At 43.6% G+C, this 27,693-nt stretch overlaps 1 protein-coding gene across 1 annotated transcript in view; it reads right to left on the bottom strand.

Annotated features, from left to right (window-relative positions):
* Positions 1-27,467, bottom strand: part of GABRA5 (gamma-aminobutyric acid type A receptor subunit alpha5) — a 91,834-nt gene extending 64,367 nt beyond the window's left edge. The window contains exons 1-4 of the mRNA XM_052659593.1: positions 27,382-27,467; positions 13,381-13,502; positions 12,489-12,556; positions 12,165-12,385 (exon numbers count right to left, since the gene is read on the bottom strand). Coding sequence (XP_052515553.1) covers positions 12,165-12,385; positions 12,489-12,556; positions 13,381-13,502; positions 27,382-27,467 — 497 coding nt within the window. The remainder of the gene's footprint in view (positions 1-12,164; positions 12,386-12,488; positions 12,557-13,380; positions 13,503-27,381) is intronic.
* Positions 27,468-27,693: the final 226 nt, after the last annotated feature.

Here is a 27,693-nt window from a genome sequence, read left to right as displayed (position 1 = left end):
ACAAATGCCTCAACTAGAAAAAAGAAAGAAAGATCTCAAATAAATACTCTAACTCTATACCTCAAGGAACTAGATAAAGAACAAACTAGGCCCAAAGTTTGCAGAAGAATGAAATAACAAAGATCAGAGCAAAAATATTAAAAAGACAGACCAGGAAATAACAAAGATTAACAAACCTAATGGGTTTTATTTTTAAATGGGAGCAAAATTGACAAAACTTCAGCTAGTCTAAGAATAAAATAGAAAAGACTCAAATAAATAAAACCAGAGATGAAAGAGAAAATTTTACAACTAATATCACAAAATACAAAGAAGCATAAAACTACTATAAACAAATATATGCCAAAATTTGAATAACTTAGAAGAGCTGTATAAATTCTCAGAAACATACAACCCTCCTAGACTGTTATAGGAAAAGAAAAAAGTATGAACAGATGAAAAATTAGCAAGAAAATTTAATCATTATCGAAAATCTTCCAACAAAGAAAAGTGTTAAGACCAGACGGTTTCACTGATGGATGCTACCAAACAGTAAAAGAACAATGAAAACAATCTTTCTCAAAGTCTTCCAAAATTGAAGAGGAAAGAACACTCCCAAATTCATTTCACAAGGTCAGCATCACCTTGATACCAAAGCCAGACAAGGATACTATTGTGAAAACTACAGACAATGTCCTGGATTAATCTAGATGCAAAAATTCATAACAAAATATTAGCAAACCAAATTCAACAGCATATTAAAAGGAGCATACATTATAATCAAGTGGGATTTACTCCAGAGATGCAAGGAATTAATAAATACGATACATCACATAAACACTTTAACCACCTGATGCAAAGAGCCAACTCATTGGAAAAGACACTGATTCTGGGAAAGACTGAGGGCAGGAGGAGGAGAAGAGGATGACAGAGGATGAGACAGTTGGATGGCATCACTGATTCAATGGACATGAGTTTGAGAAACTCTGGGAGATACTGAAGGACAAGGAAGCCTGGTGTGCTGAAATCCACAGGGTTGCAAAGAGTTGGACATGACTGAGTGACTGAACAACAACAACAATCACATAAACAGAATAAAAGATAAGGATCTTGCAATTAACTCAATAGAAGGATTCACTGAAAATGAATTCATCCTTTCATGATAAAAATAAGATTCTACCACAATAAAAACATTTAACAATTTCAGTATACAGTACATCTCAATGTAATAAAGGGAATATATGACAAGACTGGGGCTTGGCAGATGGCGCTAATGGTAAAGAACCTGCTTGCCAGCACTTGAGACATAAGAGGCGTGGGTTTGATCCCTGGGTCAGAAAGATCCCCCGGATGAGGGCATGGCAGCCCACTCCAGTATCCTTGCCTGGAGAATCCCATAGACAGAGGACCATAGGGTTGCAAAGAATCAGACACAACTGAAGTGACTTAGCACACATATGTGACAAGACCACTGCTAGCCTCATACTCAACAGAGAGAGACTAAAAGGCTTTTCCTCTAATATTAGAGATAAGACAAGAGTACTCTCTCTCACCACTGTAATTTGACATAGTTACTGCACATCCTATACAGAACAATCTGGCAAGAAAAAGAAATAAAAGGCACCACATTGGAAAGAATGAAAATTGTGTTTGTGTGCAGATGATATGATCTTATATATAGAGACTTAAAAACTCCCATCAAAAACTTATTGGAACTAATCAATGAATTCAATAAAGTTGCAAGACACAAAAATCACAAGCAAAAATTAACTCAAAACAGATCAATGACTTGAACACAAAACTTGAAAAGAAAAAACTGCTAGAAAAAAGCGTAGGGGAAAAATGCCTTGACATTGGCCTTGGCAACCATTTTTTGGATATAACAACAAAAGCAAACAAAGAAACAGACAAACAAATTAAAATGCTTCTGCACATTCAAAGAAATAATCATCAAAGTGAAAGCACAGCCTACAAAATGGGAGAACATATTTGCAAATCATATATCTGGTAAGAGTTTACTTTCCAAAAAACATAAAGAACTCATACAACTCAATAGCCAAAAAAAAAAAAAAAAAAAAATCCAACTTTTAAAATGAGCAGAGGAACTGAAAAGACATTCTCCCAAAGAAGACAAACAGATGGCAACAGGTACAGGAAAAGACGCTCAACAACTAGTTGCCACAGAAACGCAAATCAAAACAACGAGACACCACCTTACATCTGTCAAAATGGATATCATGAAAAAGATAAGAGATAAAAAGTTTGGAGAAGGCATGGAAAAAAGGGAGTCCTCCTATACTGATAGCAGGTATGTAACGTGGTGTAGCCACTACAGAAAAAGAATATAAGTTCCTCAGAAAATTAAAAATTGAACTACCATATGATCCAGCAATCTAACTTTGGGGAATATTTCCAATGGAAACTAACTACAAGAGATACTTGCACTACCTGTAATCCTTATTGCAGGATTTTTCACAAATCCTGTTATTAAAAAAAAGATAAGTTATAAAAACAACCTAAGTATTCATCTCTGGATGAGAGAAGGTGATATATACTCATATTTGCACATCCAAGAGAATATTATTCAGTCATGAGAAGGAAGACAATTCTCCTATTTGCAACAACTTGGATGAACCTTGAAGGCATTATGTCAGACAGAAAAAGGCAAATGTTGTATAAATTTAAAACTCCAAACGTCCAGAAATGAGAGTAGACTGGTGGTGACCAGGGCTGGAGGGTGGATGAATTGGGGAGATACTTGTATAACGGTACAAACTTCTAGTTAAGAGTGAATCAGTTCTAGGTATCCAGAGTGGAAGGATGGTTATTATAGTTGTAATGAAAGTGAAGTCACTCAGTCATGTCCGACTCTTTGCAACCCATGCACTGTAGCCCACCAAGCTCCTCCATCCATGGGATTCTCCAGGCAAGAATACTGGAGTGGGTTGCCATTTCCTTCTCCATAGTTGTAATACTGCATGACATATTTGAAAGTTGCCAGGAGAGCAGACCTAAAATGTTCTCACCACAAAAAAAAGATATGGTAATTATGTGATACAACAGAGGTGTTACTAACATGGTGGTAGTCATCATGTTGCAATGCACAAGGCATCAAGTCAACATGCTGTATGCCTTAACCTTACACAGCATTATATGTCAATTATTCTGTTAAAACTAGAAAATATATATATATTTGTCTATATAAAAACACAGTTATAAAAATATTGTATCATAAATGCTTAAACTTTTTCAAAGCTATTCTAAATTTTTACTTAAGTCCGAGGATTCTCGGCGTCCTCTGTCATCCCTTCTTTGTATGTGTTATAGCAGAAAGTTGGCTACTGCTGGCCACAGTGCTGTGTGCAATTGTCAGGGCCAATGGCAAAATACAACCCCTGGGAAACATTTCAGCTCTGTTGGATTAGGCTGGGTTTCCACCTGAACTTTCTGTGATGATATGAATGGCCTATATTTGTGCTGTCTGATACTGAAGCCCTCTTTCACGCTAGCTATTGACCACTTAAAATATGGTCAGTACGACGTAGAAGCTGAATTTTCCATTTTATTTAACCTTAAAATTAACAACAAGATGCAGTGGCTACTGTATGAGAAAGTACAATTACAGGAAAAACAAAACCCAAAACTCATGATCCCACGCCCCTTGGGAAACATTTTCAGCAGCGAGGACTCCACATCTTCATTTTCCTCCATAAACATCAGACACGTGCATAATCTTTTTCAGGGTTAACACAGAAACCCTCAGGGCATTATCAGCATACCTAAAAGACCTCTCTGATTTATGTGATTCACAAGGTACTTGTCTGACATTTATGAAGTGAAAAGTGGCAGTGTTAGTCGCTAGGTTGTGTCTGACTCTGTGACCCCATGGACTGTAGCCCGCCAGGCTCCTCTGTCCATGGGATTCTCCAGGTAAGAATACCAGAGTGAGTTGCCATTTCCTTCTCCAGGGGATCTTCTCGACCCAGGGATCCAACCCTGGTCTCCTGCATTGCAGGCGGATTCTTTGCCATCTGACAGGTTATGCGTGAGATGAGATTATGCACAGGTTACGTCTGAGATGAGACCACCAATTTCAGCGTCCTAGAAGGACCCTTCATGTTTCCCCAGGTGAGGAGACGGAAGCACTTTTTCAGGAGCCCTTCAGCTCTAGAGTCAGCACCCTGGCGTCCCAATGGCATGGCAGGAGGTACAGGCCAGTTGTGTGCCAGTGAGGGTGTGGTGCTAGGACGGGCTTCCTGACTCTGAGAAACCTCAGGCCAGTCGCAGACACACCAAGCGCCTCTCACAGCAACACTGCTCAGAGATGCAGCAGTTTACTCTCCCTGAATGAGTTTCAGGGAGACCAGAGCTTCCCTTGGGTCTCACACAAGGCACTCCTGAGCCCATTCCCCTGAAATGCAAGTGGATAGGGCGCCACCTGGTGGAGACTTTTCATGCAGGTTGGCAGAATAGCGTGCATACCCTACTGCTGTGTGTTTCTTAGACACCGTGTTAAAGTAGGTATAGGTAGGTGAGTTGGGCATTTGGACTCTATCAGTTCAGTTCAGTTCAGTCGCTCAGTCGTGTCTGACTCTTCGCGACCCCATGAATCACAGCACGCCAGGCCTCCCTGTCCATCACCAACTCCCGGAGTTCACTCAAACTCATGTCCATCGAGTCCGTGATGCCATCCAGCCATCTCATCCTCAGTCGTCCCCTTCTCCTCCTGCCCCCAATCCCTCCCAGCATCAAAGTCTTTTCCAATGAGTCGACTCTTTGCATGAGGTGGCCAAAGTACTGGCGTTTCAGCTTTAGCATCAGTCCTTCCAAAGAAATCCCAGGGCTGATCTCCTTCAGAATGGACTGGTTGGATCTCCTTGCAGTCCAAGGGACTCTCAAGAGTCTTCTCCAACACCACAGTTCAAAAGCATCAATTCTTCGGCACTCAGCCTTCTTCACAGTCCAACTCTCACATCCATACATGACCACTGGAAAAACCATAGCCTTGACTAGATGGACCTTAGTCGGCAAAGTAATGTCTCTGCTTTTGAATATGCTATCTAGGTTGGTCATAACTTTTCTTCCAAGGAGTAAGTGTCTTTTAATTTCATGGCTGCAATCACCATCTGCAGTGATTCTGGAGCCCAAAAAAATAAAGTCGGACACTGTTTCCCCATCTATTTCCCATGAAGTGATGGGACTGGATGCCATGATCTTCGTTTTCTGAATGTTGAGCTTTAGGCCAACTTTTTCACTCTCCTCTTTCACTTTCATCAAGAGGCTCTTTAGTTGCTCTTCACTTTCTGCCATAAGGGTGGTGTCATCTGTGTATCTGGGGATTTTGATGTTTCTCCTGGCAATCTTGATTCCAGCTTGTGTTTCTTCCAGGCCAGCGTTTCTCATGATGTACTCTGCATATAAGTTAAATAAGCAGGGTGACAATATACAGCCTTGACTATTTCCTGTGTATTCATTTTCATCTGCTTCATTTGCCTCATCTATGAACAGGGATAATGATGGTACCAAGCTGTTAGGGTGATTTGAGGATTAGATGAATTTATATTTCTAAAGTATCTGGCACATAAAAAAGGCTACATACTTTTTTTGAAAAGCAATTAGCAGCCCAGGTCAAGAGGTGTTCTCCATTCAACATTACTTAGGGCCTGGGCCTTACCTTTGTGAGGCTGGGGATGGGGTCTAGGACCAAGTCACTAACCAGCAGCTGCCTGGGACTTGCCGCACACCGCCTCCCACCCACTGCCTCCAAAGAGAGGCCATAGAGATTCCTCAAGACTGTGGGAGCTGCGGCCCTGAGCTTAAAGACCCTGCCTGGACAGGGAAGCTCGAGACTCCAGCCCACAAGACCACAGTGGAAGGAGCCTAGAAGTGAGTGTCTGACAGCCTTTGTTGGTTCAGAACCTAAGAAGACAAAAATGTGCTGGAGTTGTCCATCTGCAAAGGATGAAGTAATCCAATCTAATGGTTTAAAAATCGACACTAACTGCAGTGAACTGACCCAGGATAATTCCAGACACATTTTCAAACCAAGTAGCCAAGGAACCTGTAGTAAGATGGCCTCATGTGGCCCCAAAGTACAATTTGTTAGCCAAACATAAACTTGAATCTGTATAAAACTGGCAGACACCCAAGCACTGAGCACGTCTGTGGAAATTTTCTAGGTCTCCCTTCTAAATCTGTCAAACTAAGGGCTGAGCAGTGGTGTAGGCGAGATTAAGGAAGGTGTTTTGTTCATTATGGTTTGTGTGTGTGTGTGTCAGTCACTCAGTCGTGTCCGATTCTTTGTGATCTCATGGACTGTGGCCCATCAGGCTCCTCTGTCTATGGGATTCTCCAGGGAAAAATACTGGAGTGGGTTGCCATTTCCTTCTCCAGTCATTATGGTTTACTCTTCACAAACATAAACTCCTCTTGAGGGCCAGGAGCCAGGCTTCTAGACTGTAAGAAATCACAGAGAATCATGCATGATCAAGACATAGGCCCTTCCCCAAAGATGCTCTGAAGTTCAGCAGGGATGTCAGATGCAGGTGGCAAATGCTCCAGGCAAGATTACTCAGGGGCTGTGAGCGGGGGACTCTGAGAAAGCCGAGGCCAGTGAGCTGGAGAGTAGGAGGCTCCGGGGTGTCATCTGGGGAAGTCTGGGGCCCAGTGCTGGAGGAAAACAAGGGAGGTTGAAGGTGCACACTGACAGGAAGATGGAGGTGGGCATGGAACTGTACAGCCAGGTGCCCAGGCCCTCATTCAGGGGGAAAGGCCATCTTCGGTCAAGTCAGTTCACAAGCTGCTCTGCGAGACGCGTTTCCCAAAGGGAAAGAAGGCTGGTGTGAGTATAAATCTCAGACTCACCGGGACACATGGACCTTTCTATTGCTGGTTGCATCTCAGGTAGCACAATGGGCTGCTGCTCTGTTTTCAGTTCCACGGGTAAAATGTCAGCGAGGAAGTAACAGGGACCACCCCTCCTCCCCTGCTGGAGGGAGGGAGTTTGGTAGAGTTTTTAGAGTAAAATGGAAATATGTACTGAAAGGCTTATCTTTTGACCAATACCTGGAATTTATGCAATGGATAGAATTATGTGCTTGCAGCAAGGAGATCCAACCAGTCCATCCTAAAGGAGATCAGTTCTGGGTGTTCATTGGAAGGACTGGAGTTGAAGCTGAAAGTCCAATACTTTGGCCACCTGATGCGAAGAGCTGACTCATTTGAAAAGACCCTGATGCTAGGAAAGATTGAAGGCAGGAAGAGAAGGGGATGACAGAGGATGAGATGGTTGGATGGCATCACCTACTCAATGGACATGGGTTTGGGTGGACTCCGGGAGTTGGTGATGGACAAGGAGGCCTGGCGTGCTGTAGTTCATGAGGTCACAAAGAGTCGGACACAACTGAGCCACTGAACTGAACTGAACTGATTACAATGTTTATCATAAAGTAAAAAAAAAAAATTAAAATGACATGCATTTCTTTAGAGAAATATGACAGGATACTGACCTGATGGATGTAATGGATCACAAACTTGAGAACAATGTTTAATGAGGGGAAAAGGTGCTCAATATACTTTAGATCATAAAGCTATTTACCAAACAATTTTCAGAGAATGAGACCACTCGAAATCTATAGGAGAGGATGTGTGGACACACGCACATATACACACGTGCGCCCACACAGGCAGACACGTATATGCCATACAGACCAAACCGTTAACACTGATTGTCTTTGGTCTCGGCGTCATAACTGTATTCCATATTTGGTGATTTTCCTTGTTTCACAAATATTTAAATAATACATTGATTCTAATCGTTAAAATCAATATTAGCTTAAAAATGTCAAGATCTGGCCAATACATCTACTGGTGTCATGAAGGACACTGGTTTACATGTAGGGATGTAGACACTCTTAAACACACACCAGTGCTTAGTTACAAACCTATAATTATATATGTATGATCTCCTTCAAATGTATTACCCACAAATCAAACATATGTAACGTGTATATAATCTCCTTCAAGTAAGTTGCTTAGACTAAATGGTGGCTGCCAATCACTATGCAAAAATGTGACTGTGTTGCCTCCCAGTGGCCATTTAAGGAATAGCTGTATATGTTCTCAAACTGACATTCTCAGAGCCTGCAGGTACACCATACTGAAAGAAAGAAATAAACAATAACAAACAATGGTTCTAAGAGATTAAAGTAAAACGGCCAAGTATTCATGACCACTAAATGATAAGGTCAAGATCTGAACTTAAGTGAGCCTAACTCCAAAATCCATGCTCCTTTCAAAGCAGTGATGTCTACTAATAATGAAAATCCAAACGGGGTGTAAACAATCATAAAAATATGCCTTTCTCAAAATAAAAATAGCACAGAGAAATACATAGTGTGCCAGAGTGATTCCGGTCTGCCCAGGGCTCTTTTCCCCAGTGCAGGGCATTCCATGACCAGGACGGCAGTCACTGGCACTCTCGGATACCTGCCCACGGGCTGGACACAGTGACCCGAGGTGCAGCAGCAGCCAGGTTCTCTGACACCATGTGATACTACCAGAGCCCGCTTCCCTGTCAGCACTTTCTTGCTTGTTGCAGTTTCCTACACCACAGACTAGAGAGACTGGCTCTTCCGTCAGGGACCCAAAGACCAGGACACTAAGCCCTGTGTGGTCCTCACAAGTCTGCACCTTCAGAAGGCATGCAGGAAACAGAGGTAAGAGCTGGTGGTCACTATCTCCCAGCTCACCTGTTACAAAGAACATGTGTCATGAGGTTTGGCACATGCCCTCCGGTGGTCATGTCTGAGCTTGCAGGGGAGGGAAATAAAAACTCACTACTATTCAATGATGACCTAAAGCTCCACCCAGGGAAAAACCTCAGGCAATTAGTGAGGCCAGCCAGAAGGGCAGTAATTCAGTCCTTGGGTGGACAGAAGTCGTGCTCTGGATTCTGTGCCTCTTCTCTCCCCAGCTCTGGCAACGACAACCCAGGGAAACTGCTGCGCTGGGGCTCCCCTTAAAGATGCCGGGCCACTGGTCTGGTGTCCACAGTACACCTCTGGGTATGGCTCTGTAAAACTTATCACTTTTATTTGCTACAAGGTCGTTCTGAAGGTAACTGCAGAGCATTTTAAGGGTCCTCTCTTTGATGGTCTAACAGGAAATGTCTATGGCTCTCTTTGGACTTACCTTTTTATCATCAGATTCTATAAATAGATTATGCACAGGTGGTAGAAAGTTCTTCGGAACTGAAATTGTAGATCAGCTCTAGGCAAGCACCAAAGGCTTTTTAGAAGACATTTTGGGAGCAAATGGCATCAATAGCTTATGTTCCCTTAGCTTCTTTGAAATCACCTAAGGAATTTCATCCATCTGAATTGTGTGTGTCTTTTAGTATTACCTTAAATGATTTCTGGAGCATGGTGGGGATGTTATATAAATGAATCCCTCCCATAGAGTTACTTTTCAGAAGTTGGTAACAGTACTTTTCAAATATTTCTCAGTATGTATCTCAGATTAAAAGTGTAGGATGTGAACCCTAATTTCTTCTTCATGTTTCATCTTTTGTATTAGATCCAAAGTCTGAATAAAAATTTTTAAATACAATTTTAGTTGAAAAAATGTGCAGAATTTTTATATTTTTCCCTTTGTTTGCTGTCATAAGTAACATGATAGTAGAAACCTTTGTGCATAAAGCTTAGTCCTTACTCCTAGTTATTTCCTTAAGACAGACATTACATAGAAATTACTGGGTCAAAGTATATCACTGCTTTTATAAGATTTGGTGGGAGTGACCAAAGAGCTAGATAGAAAGGCTGTACTTCTAAAGGCCCAGTGACAGGGTGAGGCCTGGATGGGGCTCTGTGCCCTGTCCAGTTAATTATGATTGCCATCTCACCATCTCTGCTAAATCTGTAGACTAAAATGCTATCAAATTATAGCTATAGGTCCAATCATACTATAATTCCTAATGCTTTCAACTGTAGCTAGTTCTCCTTTCCACATGTTGAATAAGACTGGAAAAGAAAACTGGTTATCAACTTTGCAACTCATTAGCAGCAGGCTTCCTCTGCACAAATAAGGACAAATCCCTGCTAAGTTTCTCTGGTTTCTCACCACTTCCTTCTGGGCATGACATTTTCCCAAAGGTAAGAAGGCCATTGCATGTCTAATAATGCTGCATCCCTCCAATTTCCAAATGTGGTAGATTAAACAAGGAAATTGCTCATACCAGAACTCAGATTCCTGCTGCCACCACCCCCTTCATAGTTGTGACCTTGGGCTGATTACCAAACATTTCTGGCCTCTGCCTATTTGTTGGTTAGTGGAAATGCTGTCCCCTGGCTGGGCGGTCTGAGGGCTGAAGGGCTGTGTGTATTGGGGACTTTTTTGATATACAGACACTTGGTAAGAGGCCCCTCTGCTGCCTCCTCCCCTTCTGGACAAGAGGCTTATCTTATATCCTGTCCATGCAACTCTGCCCAGGACAAAGGCATCCCATCGTATTAGGCAATGGACCAAACTGACCCCTGCAGGACGGGAGCCAGGTGTGAATCAAGGACAAGAATCTATGCAGACTGGGAACAGAGCACAGGTGCACAGCAGGCCTACCCAGGGCCTCCTCTGCAGGGGACCCCAGCACTGGCCAGGATGCAGGGCTCGTCTCCACACTACTTCCTGCTCACAGGCTGAGCGCAGTGCCCTGTCTCACTGCCCAGCCTTCCTTCCCACAGCACGATGACAGAGGACCCCAGCACCGGCCAGGATGCGGGGCTCGTCTCCACACTACTCCCTGCTCACAGGCTGAGCGCAGTGCCCTGTCTCACTGCCCAGCCTTCCTTCCCACAGCACGATGACCGAAGACTGAACGTCAGCCCTCGAGATATTCCTCAGCTTTCCTTCCCACAGCATGACGACCGAGGGCCGAACGTCAGCCCTCGAGATATTCCCCAGCCTTCCTTCCCACAGCACGATGACAGAGGACCAAACGTCAGCCCTCGAGATATTCCTCAGCTTTCCACATGCGTTCTGCATGGGTAAGGCATTGATGTGATGCTCACAACTCCTATCTCCATCTACGGGTGAAACACCTTCCAGATCAATGTAGGGAAAAGGAAGAGTAAAGACTGGAACAAAACATCAAGGTGTGTGTGCAGATCACTGATCAGAATCCTTACTGGGCTGGTATAAGACAAATCATGGCCAGCTGTCAAGCAGGTTTGGGACACAATAGGCCAACGCATTCCTCAGAATTACATTAGGACATGCAGTCTTTGAAGATGACTGTATTCACATTATTTTCCACTACAATTACCCTTTTAAATATAAAGTTTATTGTGAATAATTATAACTAAGATAGAAAATATCTATAACAGCTACCTAAATAATGTACCTTTTAAACAACTTGGCTTTCGTGCTTTTTTCTTTCCTTTTCTCTTTTTCATTAATTTAAAAATATCTTCTAAAGTCTACTTAGACCCACCATGGAAGCTGAAAAGCTATAAAGAAGTCTTTCTCACTGGTCAGTGTATTGATTTACTCAGATGCAATGCATAATTCAGAATCTTCAAAAAATGACTAATGATCATTTTAAATGACAAGTGCTAAAATTTAACCTCAGTGCTGGAAATGTTATCAAACCACACAACAAACAGACTTTTAAAACTTCAAAATACTGCACAATCGCAACAAAAAAGGAGTCTGCTTAGACTTTTTAAAATAAAATCTGTTAAATTTTCCCTAGCTTACACTACCACTCTTCTAAAGATGCCCTTGATCTTGAATCAAATAAACAAGTATAGATAAATACTATGAACTCATAGTAGCCCAAAGAAATAATCTACATGGACATCAGTATGGGCAAGTCAGAAGGGGAAAAGCACCCATCTCACACAGACACACACACACAGACACACAGACACAGACACACAGACACACACACACACACACACAGATATGACAACCCCGCAAGTCAGAAGGTGAAAAGCACCCATCTCACACAGACACACACAGACACACACACAGACACACACACACAGACACACACACACACACACACAGACACACAGACACAGACACACACACACACACACACACACACACACACACACACACACACACAGATATGACAACCCCGCAAACTAGCCAGCTTCGGCACGGCAGCGCCAGCCGGCGGCACCCACCGCATGGTGTAGAGCAGCGTGCCGTCGTCCTCCAGACGCAGCAGCTTGTTGGGCGTGGTCATGTTGTGGGCGATGGACTTCTTCCCGTTGTGGAAGAATGTATCTGGAGTCCAGATTTTGCTGGCGAGGAGATTGTTGAGAGGAAGGCGCTGCATGGGCCCTTTAAATCGAAGCCTTTCGTCTTTCCAGCTTTGTCGGAAAAACACGTCGATGGTGTATTCCTAACACAAAACGGAGGCAACCAAGTGACGGCTCGGCAGGGCAGCCCTGGGCCGGTGCCGTCAGGGCTTAGAGTGGTCCGGGCGGGGCCGCAAGCACACTCACCATCTCCGTGTCGGACACGGGGCCGAAGCTGGTGACGTAGATGTCCGTTCTCACCTGCGTGATACGCTCTGAAACACAGACACAGGTTCCTCGCCAGGGCCTCTGCTCACAGTTCAGAGGGACATAACTCAGGGAGGGCACAGTAAAACGGGGTCAGGGAGCCTACGCGGACTGTTCTTGTCAAAGAGGCAGAGAGGGTCAACCCATGGTTTAAGCAAATACCCCTGATAAAAAATGCAAATAATGAAGGACTAAACATTTTCCTCTGGGGATGGATTTGCTAGGGGGTCCCTCCTCACCTAACGGAGCAGATTCAAATGTACACATGCAAACCTGGCGGAGCCAAGGGCCCCCCACATGCCTGAAACGCAGGGGACTCCCAGCACAAAATCAAGCCAGCTGTACCCTGAAAGCATATTTTACTACTCATTTAGTTTCATCAGCTTTATAGGGTCAAAGTAAAAACTAATTATGGCTCTAGTGAAAAGTTAAACCTGTAATAGGCAACGTGTAAAGAACACTTGCACTAAATAGCGGATTTCTGAAAAGGACTTGCAGAGACAGGAGGGTATGAGGTTGATGATAAAGTATTTCCTAACACAAGGTAACTTCAGCTTCAGTATCACCTAAGAAGCGGTTTCTCCTTAAGTGGACCAGAATGGATGTTACCATTATCTGGAGAGAAAAAGGAGTTTTCAGGGAGATCACTTCCCCTGGCTTCTTGCATCTGGACAATGACAACATGCAGCAGCCTTGCAACACCACCAAGTCACACTCCTAGCAGGGAAGCCCTTTGAGGAACTGTTTGAATCACAGCAAACGTGAGCTCGAGACTGGGTGTAAGCAGAAACGTGCCTTGGGCCCGAGGGCCTGAGCCGGGGCCCACACCCACCTCCGAGCCCGGGCCTCAGTCTGTTGTCGTAACCATCCAGCAGCCCATCCAGAATCCTGGTGAATATCGTGATGTTGTCATCGGTCTCAGCTTTTACAGAGCTGGTTGGCATTTGTGAAAAGCTTTTTAACAGAGAAACAAAAGAAGGAGTTCAGACTTTCTTAATTGTTTCTTACTATTTTTTTCTCAAAGTATAGAAACAGGGAATGATATGTTGACTTGTCTTAGAGGCAGGATATCTAAGAATGATCTCCTGTACTATCCAAGCTGTTTTGCTTACATAATCCTTATTCTTGAATATTTAAATAGCCCTAATTCTTGAACAGCCAGTCTGAGAATGCTGGCTCTGGGCTGGTCACCCATCAAATCAAACTCCATGTCTCCCGGACTCTGAAGAACTATTTGTGTTGATAGTGTAGCCATTTTTAAGACATGTTAGTCACTGCACATGGACTGGCAGAGCCTCACCCACTTGTGGGGCATTTCAGCAGTTTGGTTCAAATACGGAGACTGAGCCTTCATTTCGTTAGTTACTCCACTGCAATGGACTCTGGGGTCCCAGGGGACATTAGAGCTTCTATCTAATTTGAAAGTAAGATTGGTGTGCCCACATTTTCCTGCATTCTTGACTGGGAGCACTTGTGCTGTGAGCATTATGCCAGGACGGATCGCTGGTGAGGGATGGCAGTGGGCTTCCGCACCGTCAGCTCTGCCGGCACGCTCCCCTCAGTCAGAGCACAGGCCGGCTGAGCAGGAGTTGTGAAGCCCAGACTGAAAACCTCAACTTTATGTGCTGCCCCAGAGCAGAGACTCGGGGAACAGAGTGTTCTGTGACCAACATGTCAACTTACAATAAAGCGCTGAGTAGAGCAGGTGGACCCTTGCAGGAGGTTCACAGGAAGAATGGTCTAATTTGTACAATCCAGCAACAAACTGAGGCCTCAAAAGTCTATGTCAAAAAAAAGTGCATGCCAATGGAGTGGGTGGAAATGAGAATCGGCCCTGAGCAGATCTGGGAAAAGCTGAAGTTATCAGCAGGGAAAGAAAGCCACAGTCTAGATGACTGACACAGCTGAACATCATGGGCTCCACCTCAGATGTCCATCCATTGCTACCTGTTCAGACGTGCAAATAGCAAGATGTGTGTTATTACCAAGAACCTGACCTGCCATCTGGCTCGGCTTCAAGGGGAACTCATCCAGCTGAGAGTTGGCTGTGGTCCCAACAAGTCAGCACCCCTGGTACTTGGGAGGAGAAAGGGGGCTCCTGGAGCTCCTCTGAAGTGTCACTGTGGGCCCCGCTCTGCTCACAGAGTAGCTGGAGTGAAAACTGAACCTTGCCATCAGCAGGCAGTTCTCGGGGCAGCACAGATGTATGCCTGCCCTACCCGCTTCTTGAAAATTGGTCATTTTCACCAACTGCATCTAAACAGATCAATCCTCTAATGGCCTAAAGTGTCTCCCTTTTGAATGAACGACTATAATGTTCTTTGGATCTAATTTTCTCATCACCATTAAAATGCATATAGTTGAAGCTCTAACAACCTAAAATTCAGTCCTGTTAAAGACTGAATTATGTACCTTTGGAGCCCACAGACACTTTTTTTTTTTCTTTACTCTGTGACTTAGTATTTAAAAATACTGAATTCCCTTTTCTCTGACATCCATTGTAGTTTCACACAGGAAGACAAAGCATTCAGCCTTGAAAACCTAATGTCAGGATGAAGGGCCTTAACACTGTCCTCCAAATTTATGAAAGAAAGTCTGTGCACGGGCCCAGCTGAGCAACAACAGAGCAACTATTGCTCAGACTAAGTCTGGCCTCAACATCCACTTCACGTGAAGCTCACAATGATCACCACTTTGGTTACTCAATTCTAGGTTTTGTCCAAGTGTCCAATTTTTGGAAGGTCCCGGTTGGCTCTTTAACAGAAGAGAGATGAGAGCAGGCAAACTAGGAGAAAAAAGCCATCACCTGTATGTGAAATCTAAAATAGCCAACTGATAGAAACAGAGAGCATCCAGGGGCTGGGGTGATGGAATTTGGGAGATGTTGTTTAAGGTTACAAACCTATAACTAGAAAAAAAATAATTTGGGGGAATCTGATGCACAATGAAGTAATTCTAGTTAACAATACTATGTTATAAACTTCAAAGTTAATAACAGGCAAGATCTTGTTTCCATCACAAAAGCGAAATGACTTAATAATTAGGTGACATGACAGAGGTGTCAGCTAATGCTAAGGTGGTAATCACATTGCAATATATAAATGTATCAAATCAACATTCTACATACCCCAAATTTACACAATGTTACATATTAATTCTATCTTAATAAAAAATATAAAAGTCACAATCAAAAAGAAAAAAGAAAAGAAAAAGCATACCTTAATGTTTCAAGTACATTTTAAAAACTATTACATTATCTGTTGTGAAAATATTCTTAACTTATATTTGCTCTGAATAGCCTTGACTGTCAGGAGATAGAGACCATGGAGATGTTCACAGACCACTTAGTCCCATCATGTCTCCGGGAGTACTGCCTCCTAGACACCCTTGCAGGAATTTCAGCATTTGTCCTCTTTTGCTATAACTGTTTCTTGCATTTATCTGTGGTCTTAAAAAAAAAATAGATGCCAGGCTGGGGATTTGCCATGATTTCTTCTCTGTATTTACTGAAGGTAGGCCCTAGGGCATCGCAAATAGTTTCTTTAGAAGTCCTGAAAAATGCCTGTCAGGGCAGGTGAGGTTCCTCTCGTGAACAACTGGAAAGTCCTCCTCAGTCCATAGATCCTTCTCAGAAACCATTCCTTTGTAAGTGGTGGTTACAAAATGCACTGTCTTCACAGCTATGGAGAGGAAGGCCTCTCCTTACTACTGAAAGCAAATGGTGTGCCAGTTTACAGGAGATTCTCAGCATGGCCTGGTGAACTTTCTTATGCATATCAAGTTGTATAACTTTTACAGACTGCTTCTAACATACAGAGTGACTTCAGCTTGCTTTGTTCCATTTGGGCTAGGAAAACAAAACAACACACAAATACGAGCTGTGCCTTCAGTGAGCAATTCCATGCAGTAAGCAAATCCACAAGGCCTCCAGGTGGAAACACAAGATACCCTCAGCCCTCTGGGGTACAAGGAGCAGGCTTCAGCTTGCGTCTTCTGAGTAAAACCAAAGAGCTCTGCCGGCTCTCAGGTCAGCTGTGAGTACACGGCCACTTCTAAGGCAAGCTGAAGGCTCTGTTCTTGAGGGGAACAGATTCTGTGAACCAAGACTAGATGCATTATTTTTGAGAACAATTTTATATAAAATAGAAATCCTTGAAAAATGTGGCAATTTTCCCTTCAGTATCAGGATTAATAAACTAGGTTGTCTGAAAATTTGAACCATTTTCTTATAGTTAGTACATGTTTTCTATAAATAATGTCCATGAAACAGCTGCAACATATTCATATTACTGATGTTCCAGAAAAGGGACAATAAAGGAAATATAGATCCAACCACTCATGTTAAAACATCCTCATTTTTTACATCTTCTATACAAAAGGCACAAGGACTCGATCCCTAAGCTTGGACACTGAGCCCCATGTTCCAGGCTGAGGAGGGAAGGTGATGGCTGGGACATGGGCAGGGACACAAATGGGACTCGATGCTCAGGTGGTGGAAGGACTTCCTCAGATGCCGTGAATGGCCCCCGCCAGGTCTAAAGGTCTGGGTCTTTCAGGGACTTCTGACGAGGTGGAGTAGGGAATAGGCAGCCATAAAATGTGGTGCACTAATGGGTTTATTTCACACAGAGTTCTCAGAACAAAAAATATGCATGACTTTAGAAAGCCTCAACTCTAGTAACTGTGCAAATTTCCCACCTGTCCCTGTGGTCTTACCTCTGGTGTCTTCAGGGCATTTGAATCTGTGACTTTTGCATTAGCTTCTTCTGATTTCTAGACCCTAGAGACTCGGCCTTAGGAGGAATGGGCACTGGTATTTTTTAAGGTCCCCAAGTGATCTTCATGTGAAGTCAGAGGGGCGAGGGACTGTTTTAAGACTAGAGAGCTAAGTCGGAAACAGGCTGCTTTGTGAACCAGCTGCCAGAGTGACTCCAAATGACCCCAGAGAGCAGCTCTCTCATCACGTCTTCACAGACGTTCACTATCCCAGCAGCTCAGCCCAGCAAAGGCACTGTGGGTGTCTGCCATGTGCCTGGCATTGTGGTGGGAACTGTGATGATGACAAAGGTGGCACCCCTAACCTTTGGATCTAAAAGAATGGGCCATGCTCCCAGAGGATTCCTGAAGAACATGACTGCTTCAGGAGTCTTAAATGCAGGGTGTCCTAGGACCTGGAAGTAGAGGGATCAAGCTATGTATGAGGCCAGAAGAAAGGAGAGCAGACCTGAGCCTTCGAGCATGAAGATCAGGCCTCAAGCCAAAGGAAGGGGTCTGCGAGTAGAGGCACTAAGAAAAAACGCTGGTAGATTGGGATTGATGTATACACATTATTATGTATAAAACAGATAACTAATAAGGACCGACTGTAAAGCAAGGGAAACGCTGTTCGATATTCTGTGATGACCCATATGAGAGAAGAAATCTATAAAAGAGCAGATATATGTAGGATTGACTCACTTTGCTGTACAGCAGAAACTGACACAAGATTGTAAGTCGGCTACCAGTTTAGCTCAGTTCAGTGCAGTTCAGTCGCTCAGTCGTGTCCGACTCTTGGCGACCCCATGAATCGCAGCACGCCAGGCTTCCCTGTCCATCACCAACTCCCGGAGTTCACTCAGACTCACGTCCATCGAGTCCGTGATGCCATCCAGCCATCTCATCCTCTGTCATCCCCTTCTCCTCCTGCCCCCAATCCCTCCCAGCATCAGAGTCTTTTCCAATGAGTCAACTCTTCGCATGCGGTGGCCAAAGGACTGGAGTTTCAGCTTTAGCATCATTCCTTCCAAAGAAACCCCAGGGCTGATCTCCTTCAGAATGGACTGGTTGGATCTCCTTGCAGTCCAAGGGACTCTCAAGAGTCTTCTCCAACACCACAGTTCAAAAGCATCAATTCTTCGGCACTCAGCCTTCTTCACAGTCCAACTCTCACATCCATACATGATCACAGGAAAAACCATAGCCTTGACTAGATGGACCTTAGTCGGCAAAGTAATGTCTCTGCTTTTGAATATGCTATCTAGGTTGGTCATAACTTTTCTTCCAAGGAGTAAGCGTCTTTTAATTTCATGGCTGCAGTCACCATCTGCAGGGATTTTGGAGCCCCAAAAAATAAAGTCTGACACCAATCGACTATACTCCAATAAAAATTTTAAAAAAAAGAAAAATATTGACATTTGCAGTGGGCATGTAAGAACCCTAGTGAGAAGAGCCCTGTATGGGGGTTCATATTCATGTGACAAGCTCCACCTGCAGGATCTGGTCTGAAAGTGGTGGGAAAGGCAAAGCACCTCAACAGGCTCATTGTCTTTCCGTGTGGCCCCAGGCACCTGGGGGATGATGAGCTTATCAGAGGTAAGACTGGAGGTGGAGAGGGCCAGTGCCCAGGCCACGCAGGGCTGTACAGGCGGGATGGACAGGCCATTAGCAGGGTTTCTGACGCGAGCTGGGGAGGAATGCGGAGGGAGCAATCTGAATGCAACAGGACAAGGATCCCAAGAAAGCTTTCTCCAAAACTAGGTATCAGGGTGGGTGAAACCTGCAGTAGAATCCATGCATTACTCTGAAAGAGGAGAGTTGTATTAGTCGTCAAATCTAAGAGTCTTTTTGTTTCTGAGGAAACTTTACTCCAACGTAACTTTTCTGTCAGTATGAATGTCTCTACCAGTAATAATAACACTACGCAGTAGAGTCCATCTTTAAAGGTGTTTCACTTTACCAAGTGATGCTTGATGATGCCTCCTTATTTCAGGATTTTAAATGGTTCAAGGTGAACAGTTACGTCATCACTTCTGGGGAAGAAAAATCTTTTGAGTCTCGTACCACAAATGGTGCTATTGATGGCAATATGTGATGCATTTCTTGTGATCTCTGCTTATGCTGACAGTCATTTTCGATTGCCATAAAATGGTATAGATAATTGCATCTGCAGACCAGCTTTAATGTGAACTTACTTTGGGACTTGAACAGAATTGCTTTTAAGCAGCAACTTATCTGTCTTCTTGAACTGCATTTCTTTCTGCATTCTTTCTCCAGTATATAGTTACTTCTGAGAAAAGTATCTTCAGTTTATTCGTTCATTACTTTAAGCTCACTAAATAAGTACCTCTAAATGGCACTGTTTTATGATGTTTTCCTCAAATTTCCATTACACATCACTTTAGTTAACCATGCTAAAATATGTAAAATTTTTAAAATATCATGGTGGATATAACCAGACATGAAAATAAAACTCGAGTTTCCAATTAAATTGTTTCCTCTTATGATGGAAAATATGGACTGATAGGCACGTGTGCTTTATGTGGATAAAGTTGTGCCCATAAAGCTTTATGCCAGAACTCTTAGGTGGCTTCCATGTCAAAAGTGCCCCTGGTCCTGCCCATCACCTCTCTAGACAGAGCTCAAGTCCACCCCACCCTTGGACACCACCTTCATGTAGATGTTCCACTCTTGTCCCCACGACTGCAGCCTGGTTCAGAATCCTACAACCTGCAAGGTAGGACCCAGGTGCCTGCCTTACAGGCAACACCCCCGTCATCTGACCCCAGACTTCCGGAGTCTCATCCCCTTCCTTTCCCCCAGCCACACTGGCTGCTCCACAAATGTGGTTATAAAGCACATGAATCATCCCAGTGCTTATTACACATGGGTCTCCCTTCCTCCCTAACCATTCCTATCAGTAATTACATCAGGTCTTTGAAAAGTCTCTCACTCACCCTATATTCCATTTCAGGTATTGCTCCATCCTCAGCCTCTCGTCTGAAGAGAGGCCCTTTCACTGAAGATCTATCTCCTCAAAGGCCTCTGCTGTCACTCTGCCCTGCTCTTGCCCCCGCCTCACCCAGGATCCCAGTGAAATCCTCTGCGGCTGCTCCTCCCAGTGCCAAAACTGTGGGTCCAGTCTCAGCCCTCAGCTGAGCCCATCCCCTTCTTACAGTGCAAGACACAGCTGCTTCTTATCTTCCCCCGCCTCTTCTCCTTAAACCTGGCATTTCCCAGGGCTGTCTAGAGACACTCCTTCAGTCTAAATTCAATCTCTAATTGATCCCATTCAATCTAATGGCTTTAAATCTCTCTCAAGTTCATGTCTCCAGTCCCAAACTCTCTCTCTCTCTCTGAGTCCAGACCTGTATGCCCAATGGCCTGCCTGGCCACTTGGATATCTAACAAAGCTCGCACAGGTCCAGAACTGCACTGATAATTCTCAGCGGCCTCCTCCCCTCTGTCTCTTCCAGCTCAACAACAGCCTATTGAACCCACCACCTTTTCAGGTGTTCGTTCATGTCCATGGCAGCCCATCAACCGATCCCGCTGCCCAAAACACCCCTCCCCTGGGGCACTGCCTTTGCCTCTTGACTGCCTTTCCTGGCCCCTCCTTTACTAAGCCTCCCCACCCAGACTCTGAGTTTACTCTCCACTTACAGCCAGAGTCAGCTTTACTGTTTGTCATTCTACTGTCAAGTCTCAGTGGGATCAGATTTCACTCTTCAACGGCCAACTGCTTATCCCAATGCTACCCCGCATGGCCTACAGACGATCTGACTATCCCCCACCCACGCTGCCTCTGGCCCTGCCTCCCACCAACCTTCTCCGTCCTCAAGCTGGCCTCTTCAGTCACCCTGCCTCTGCTGCTCCTCTCAACTGTCCGATCATTGCTACAAAGACAGGCTCATTCTTCAGACATCTGCGTGAGTTCATCTCCCAGCACACTGACTACCTCCTACTCTGAATTACTCTTCACTGCAATCCTTGTGACCCAACTGATAAGTACATGTTTACTAACTGCACCAGAAGGAGCCCTCCTGGAAGGTAGGCTTTGCTCTGCCCATCACAGGATCTCAGCACCTAGGACAGTGCCTGGCATGTAGGAAGGACTCAAGAGACCCTGACGTAGCTGCAGGGCACCATCCTGCAGAATGCCCAAACCCCGATCCAGAACCTATAACTGTGAATGTGCACCCTTATACAGAAGGGAGACTCTGCCAGTGGGACTAAGCTTGTGGACTTTGCTGTGCCCAGCCCATGAGTCTAGCAAACCTTGGCGCTTCTTGGTCACAATACCCAGAAAGACAGTGCTAGCCTGGACTTAGCACTCCCTTCTTACCTGGCCGTGTTTCAGCATTTAGCACACATGCATTTACCCTTCACATCAACCCTGTGGCATAGGATCTGTTATTACTTTCACTTGGAGATTAGGAAACTTGAGTTGCAGGCAGGCTTAGTAACTGCTGCCACAAAGAACAGCTTCACTGTCCTCTGTCAAAATGATACCTACATCCCTGAAGTAGGAACTAAATTGATTATGGAGTGATGGCCCAATTTCTTCCTGTGGTTAAAAGTGAAAATGAACTGCTCCTGGGTTTCATTTATTTTTAGGTTTGCCTTTTGATCTTGAGATAAATTGTTAAATAAATACAAATAAAACAGAATTTTCAATGAACTGCTAAAGTCTGTTTCATTGTATATCTTAATTTTCCTATAACATGGTTCCCTCTCTATTACATCATATTTCATAGTATATATTTTGCATTTGATTTTATTCAGGCTATGAAAGACTATCTTTAGAGCAGTGCTATTTGAGTTCTAGGTTAGAAGATTCCAATGTACAGATTTTCCCCCATTCTATCCCTTTTTGTTGCAGCTTAAATATCCAGACATTCTGGAGAAGGTCCTGCATTGATGGTGCAGGCTCAGGCCCTGGAGATGGACTCTGACTTTCCCACTTTTCAATGATGAAACTTAGACATGTTTCTCTATATTCTATCACCTTCACTCTTTTCACCTACAGAGAGAGGATTCTGTGAAAATTAAACAGTACATTTCTCTTGAAAATGCATTCTGGAAATGAAGATGTACTCATGTAAGCACTTATAAGCATTGTTGCTGCCACTAGAATTCTACTTTTGATTCTAATATTTTCCTTTGAAATTTCACACCAATTAAAATATGCATGTTATGCAATTGAACCTTTGTGAAAAAAAAAAAAAAAATCCAAACACCTACATTCTCCTTCGCCCCTTGAACCAAGCCAGTTACTCATCTTGGAGCTGATGGCCAGAGCAGGGCTGGCTGGGTCGACTTTGGCTGACTGTCCATCTAAGCTTTGCTTAGCAGTTTAAAGTTTCTAAGCAGGTAATCTGGAAGTATTTTGTTTTGGTGCCTTAAGAAAATGTTGGCCTTACTCTGTAGCAGGGTCTTAGTCAGGCTTTCCTGGAATGGACTCTGACTGGTAGAAGACCCCAGTTCAATTCTGGGTCAGGAAGATCCGCTGGAGAAGGGATAGGCTACCCTTTCCACTATTCTTGGGCTTCCCTGGTGGCTCAGATGGTAAAGAATCCACCTGCAATGCGGGACACTTGGGTTTGACCCCTGGGTCGAAGGGAAGATCCCCTGGAGGAGGAAATGGCCACCCACTCCAATATTCTTGCTTGGAAAATCCCTATGGACAGAGGAGCCTGGTGGGTTACAGTCCATGCGGTCGCAAAGAGCTGGACACAACTGAGTGACTAAGCATAGCACAGCACAGGGTCTTAGTCACCCGAAAGGTTTACTATATGCAAGGTCTCTGGCTATCCCTGCAGCCTCCACATAAGTGCCTCCTCACCTGTGAGTGTCCTATCTGCTTCACAGCACTTCTCTGTGGTTTTATAATTGTCATGATGACCATCAGTCCTGGTCTTGTGACTCTACAGTAACAAGCAGGAAGAACTTTCCATATGGGAATTTCCCTCTTGCCATTTAAAAAGACATTGTGAGTACGTGAGTGACTCAGAGAGAGTGCACTCTCTGCTCTAGTTAAGAGAAGAGAACTGTCCTTGAGAACGTGTATGAACAGGCGCTCTTCATGAAACCAACAGTCCCAGTTAGCATGCTTGTGTAGACAGATAAAGAACCTTATCTGTTCCTTTTCTTAAGCTACTTCTACAAGAACCTGCCTATAATTGCCAATTATAGAACAGTGTTTTCCAAAGGCTATTTGAATTATAGCTCCCATGTGATAAAATTCTAATGCATTTTTTACTTTCTAATAGATAAACCTCTAAACAGTGTTTAATATTACTAAATGAATGGAATCAGATTTAACCATATTATTGAGTTGATAATCCTCAAATTTATCTTGCAATTATCACTGATCTGATCAAGTCTGAAAAGTATGATTTTTCAGATGATGATAAAGTAACTTCAGATTAAATTATGTTTTGACCTTACATTGATGCAAACATCGTTTCTGTGCTGGCGTCTTTATACCATGTATGTGTGATTACTGGTTAAAATAACTATAACGCCTCCAATTATGCCATGCCTCTGAATGTGACATCACACAAGGCCGACAGTCAGATATGTCTCTGCTCTGTTATACACTTGACTCATGCTCTGTTATATAACTTAAAACTAACAGAAGAATTACAAAGGCTACTGAAAATGAGCTACTGGTGGCTCTGATCAAATTTAGAAAATAAAAGGGAGAAGACATGAGACTCATATTTTCAAAGCAATTTCACCCCATCTTATGTAATCACCAAATACATTTTACTCATCACATATAAATTTCCTGATTGCCAGATCCACATGTTTTTTGCAAACAGTGTATGATTTTGTATTGCACAGAAGCACAAGCGTCCTGCCTCTTTCCTCTGCTCTCTGACTGAAAGCAGTTTCCTATCACTCTCTTTACCCTTCACCAATTGTCTGATTTTCTTTATGTATTTACAGGTATCCACATTTCTTCTGTCCCACAATGTGCAAATTACAGCCTTTCATGCTTCCCTGTTCACCTTTCTTTAGAACAAAATCACATAAACTCTTCCTTTGGAGGAAGATAACAGAGCTTACCAAGCTCTTTTTTTCTGTAATCTCAGAACGGAAAATTCTCTCTACCCTGATGCAGAGAATTCCTTTCAAAATTATGTCCCCTTCCTCTATAGGTCAGTCTGACTATGACCTTCCATGCAAACCATGTGAAGTCAAGACGAGAACCCCAGGACCACCCAGCAGGTTCCCTCTGAGGAGGGCTGAGGATAGAACCCCAGCACAATCAGCATGGTAAACCCACCAGTAGCCATCTTTTCCTCCCATCTCCCTGACTGTAAGCCAGGGCTAACGATGTTCAGCTCCTAAGTGTCCTCTAAAACAGACAACGTAACAATAGTCACTTCATATTGCAATAGATATTATTTTGTCAAGATTTTAAATCAAATAAGTGTTCTGAAACTTTCTTTGCAATCTGACAAAATTATTAAGCTCATTTACAGTAATAACCAAGTGAGAAGAGCCTTGTATAGAAAGGGAAATCGATAGGGCCTTGTGCCCCTAGACGTCAAGATGCCTTCTGCTGAAAACCATACCCTACTTGACTTCCCACTTTGCTACAGATCTTAGTCCCCAGAAGCAACTGGATGCCCAAAACCAAGAGCTAAAAGCACTCAGGGGAGCTGAGTAAAATTCCACTTACAGACACATCTTCTAATAGAAATGAACTCAAATACTTAAAGCAACTGTAGGACGGATATGTTCACAGATATGTAGGAAAACAACACAATCTGAAACAATGCAAACGCCCCTAATTAGGGAAGTAGCCCATGACAAAGCATTTATGCACTGCAATACACTTGCCCATTTTACATCATACATTTTAAGACTTTGTGGTAACAAAGTATTGGTGTGAAGAAAGCACAAAAATTACAGAACTGAAAACACAGTATGATCCCAACTGTATAAAGCTAGGCATAGAAGCAAGGGGAAGAAACACACCAGAATGGGAAGGATGATTGTATCTGTGTGGTGGAATTAAGGATATTTTTCTTTTTCACATACTATTCTGGGTCTCATTAATTTCTGCAGTTAGTAGGTGTCATTTTAGGATGGACTATTAAACTTATATCTGACAGGATCAAAACTTCTCCAACAAACTAACTGTCTAAGGAGATTAAGGAGTATTCCACTACTTGTTCTGTATTAGCTTCTAGAAACTAACAGTTCTCTCTCTATTTTGAAGATGACCTCAGAAAGTCATCAAATTGAGTAAGAAATCAAGTACAGTTGCTTCTAATGGCCAAACTCCATATACAAATTTTTTCATACTTCAGACTTTCATCCACCAGGTAAGCATAATACCTTCTTGACTATAGAATATGCAGATTCACAGAATTATATTCGACTAAAATCTTAGGGAAAAAATACATGTTTCCTTCTTACATCTGAACTATTGATAAATGTATGCAATATATCAGTAAGCAAACTACTTACCTAATGTATTAACTTGGAAATTTAAAATATTGTGTCTGATTTCACTTCTAAACACACTTCTCATGCAGGAGGGATGTATGCAGGATGTATGCAGGATGTATGTGGGAACACTGTGGTTAAATCCTAGAAGATTTAACAGCAGGGAGAGCCCTTGGAAGGGAAGATATTCACTGAACAGATGAGGAAACCAAAGGCACAAGTAGGGAAGTACCCCTTCAAGACAAGCAGCAAGGTAAGAATAACAACCGACACTCTGTCCCAAGGGAACGCCCTGACTGGCTAGGAGGCTAGGGCATGGGTTGCACGCACACTCTGTCCCCTTCACGGTGCTGAGGGCCAGACCAAGTCTCTGATGGAGCTGGAACACAGCCCCATGCCGTCATGTACCAGCCACACACCTGAGGATGGTCACAGACCTCTCTCTCTCTGCTTTCTCGTCTGTACAGACCTGGGAATGTCAGAAGTACAGAAAATGTCCTGAGAACAAAGAGAGAGGGTCATGGACTTTGGAGGGGCCTCCTTCCTGCTGACTCGTGGGGATGTACTGCAGAGCCACTGTGCCCTGTAGATGCCTCCATGATTCACACAAGGGCAACCGTCACCACCGATTTTCACATAAGGGGTGTTTGGCGACTTTTGTCCTAAAATTTAACTTCTTAATTACACTCCACCAACTTTAAGTTGGGGTCTCCCTGCTGGCTCAGGGGTAACAAGCCCGCCTGCCAAGACAGGAGACACAGGTTCAATCCCTGGGTGGGAAAGATCCACTGGAGAAGGAAATTGCAACCCACTCCAGTATTCTTGCCTGGAGAATCCCATGGACAGAGGAGCCTCACGGGCTATAGTCCAAGGGGTTGCAAAGAGTCGGATATGACTTAGCGAATAAACACACCACCAACTTCAAGTTACAGTCCTTGGGATTAGCCAGAGCAATTTTGGGAAGAAGAGGACAGAGTCAGCACCTCATAAGAAGTTTGTCAGGACCCTGGGTTATCACTAGTTTGATGAAAAACTATTAGAATCAGTACACTGATACTAAAGGCCAAGATGAAAGAGCTTAAAGGCACTGGTAACACCAAACGCCCTGGGGTCCTGCAGATCATCAGACACCTGCAGTTTCTGGTATCTGCGTTTGCATTCCGATGGCCACAGTTCCAGGCCTTTGGCTCAAGTCAGGACCATGGCAAGTCCTTGTCAGAACTAAGGACGACAATCCTTAGTTTGCTTGGAACTAAAGACGACAAAGAATGTTGCTCACTGCTTTGTCCAACAAGCAATAAATGTCCTTCATGCAGGTCAGCTTTTGAGTCCTGCTTTAACTTGAGTGGGAGGGAACACAGCTTACTCTGAAACCATCTTCGGCTTCCACTTCTGAAAACATAATCTGCCTCTTTTCTTTGACTGACTTCAGAGACCTTACACTTGGAGCAGCCTTGCTCGGAATTAAGCGTAGGGGAAGGCAAGGACTCTGATAAGTCTGTGGGACTGCAAAGGTGGCCAATGAGGGTTTGCTGATATACTGCTCAGCAAAGTTTCTAAAAGGTACATGCGCCCTGAAAATTGTAAAATCAAAGCATAGATGATAACTTACCCAAAGTGACTGGCTAAGTTCATGGAAATACAAAAGAGAAGGAGGTTTTTGATCATGATAAAGCTAGAGAACATTCCATTGTCCATTCCCAGTAAGAATAACAGCTGAAGCAGATGAATTTGGAAGAATAGCTATTCCTTTCTCCACCTTGATCTTGAAGCTGAAAGGGGAAAAAACATAAACATGAATGTTGTCATGAAACAGTTCCTAGAATCAAATCACAATGCCAACACACACAATTCATAAAGAAAGGAGCTGGGCTGTCCTTGTCCATCACAGCTCCATATCAGGAATATCTGTGTTCACTAGCCA

This window comes from Budorcas taxicolor, chromosome 21, assembly GCF_023091745.1.
Source record: "Budorcas taxicolor isolate Tak-1 chromosome 21, Takin1.1, whole genome shotgun sequence".
Taxonomy (NCBI): Eukaryota; Metazoa; Chordata; class Mammalia; order Artiodactyla; family Bovidae; genus Budorcas; species Budorcas taxicolor.
This window is presented reverse-complemented; position numbering and strand designations above follow the sequence as displayed.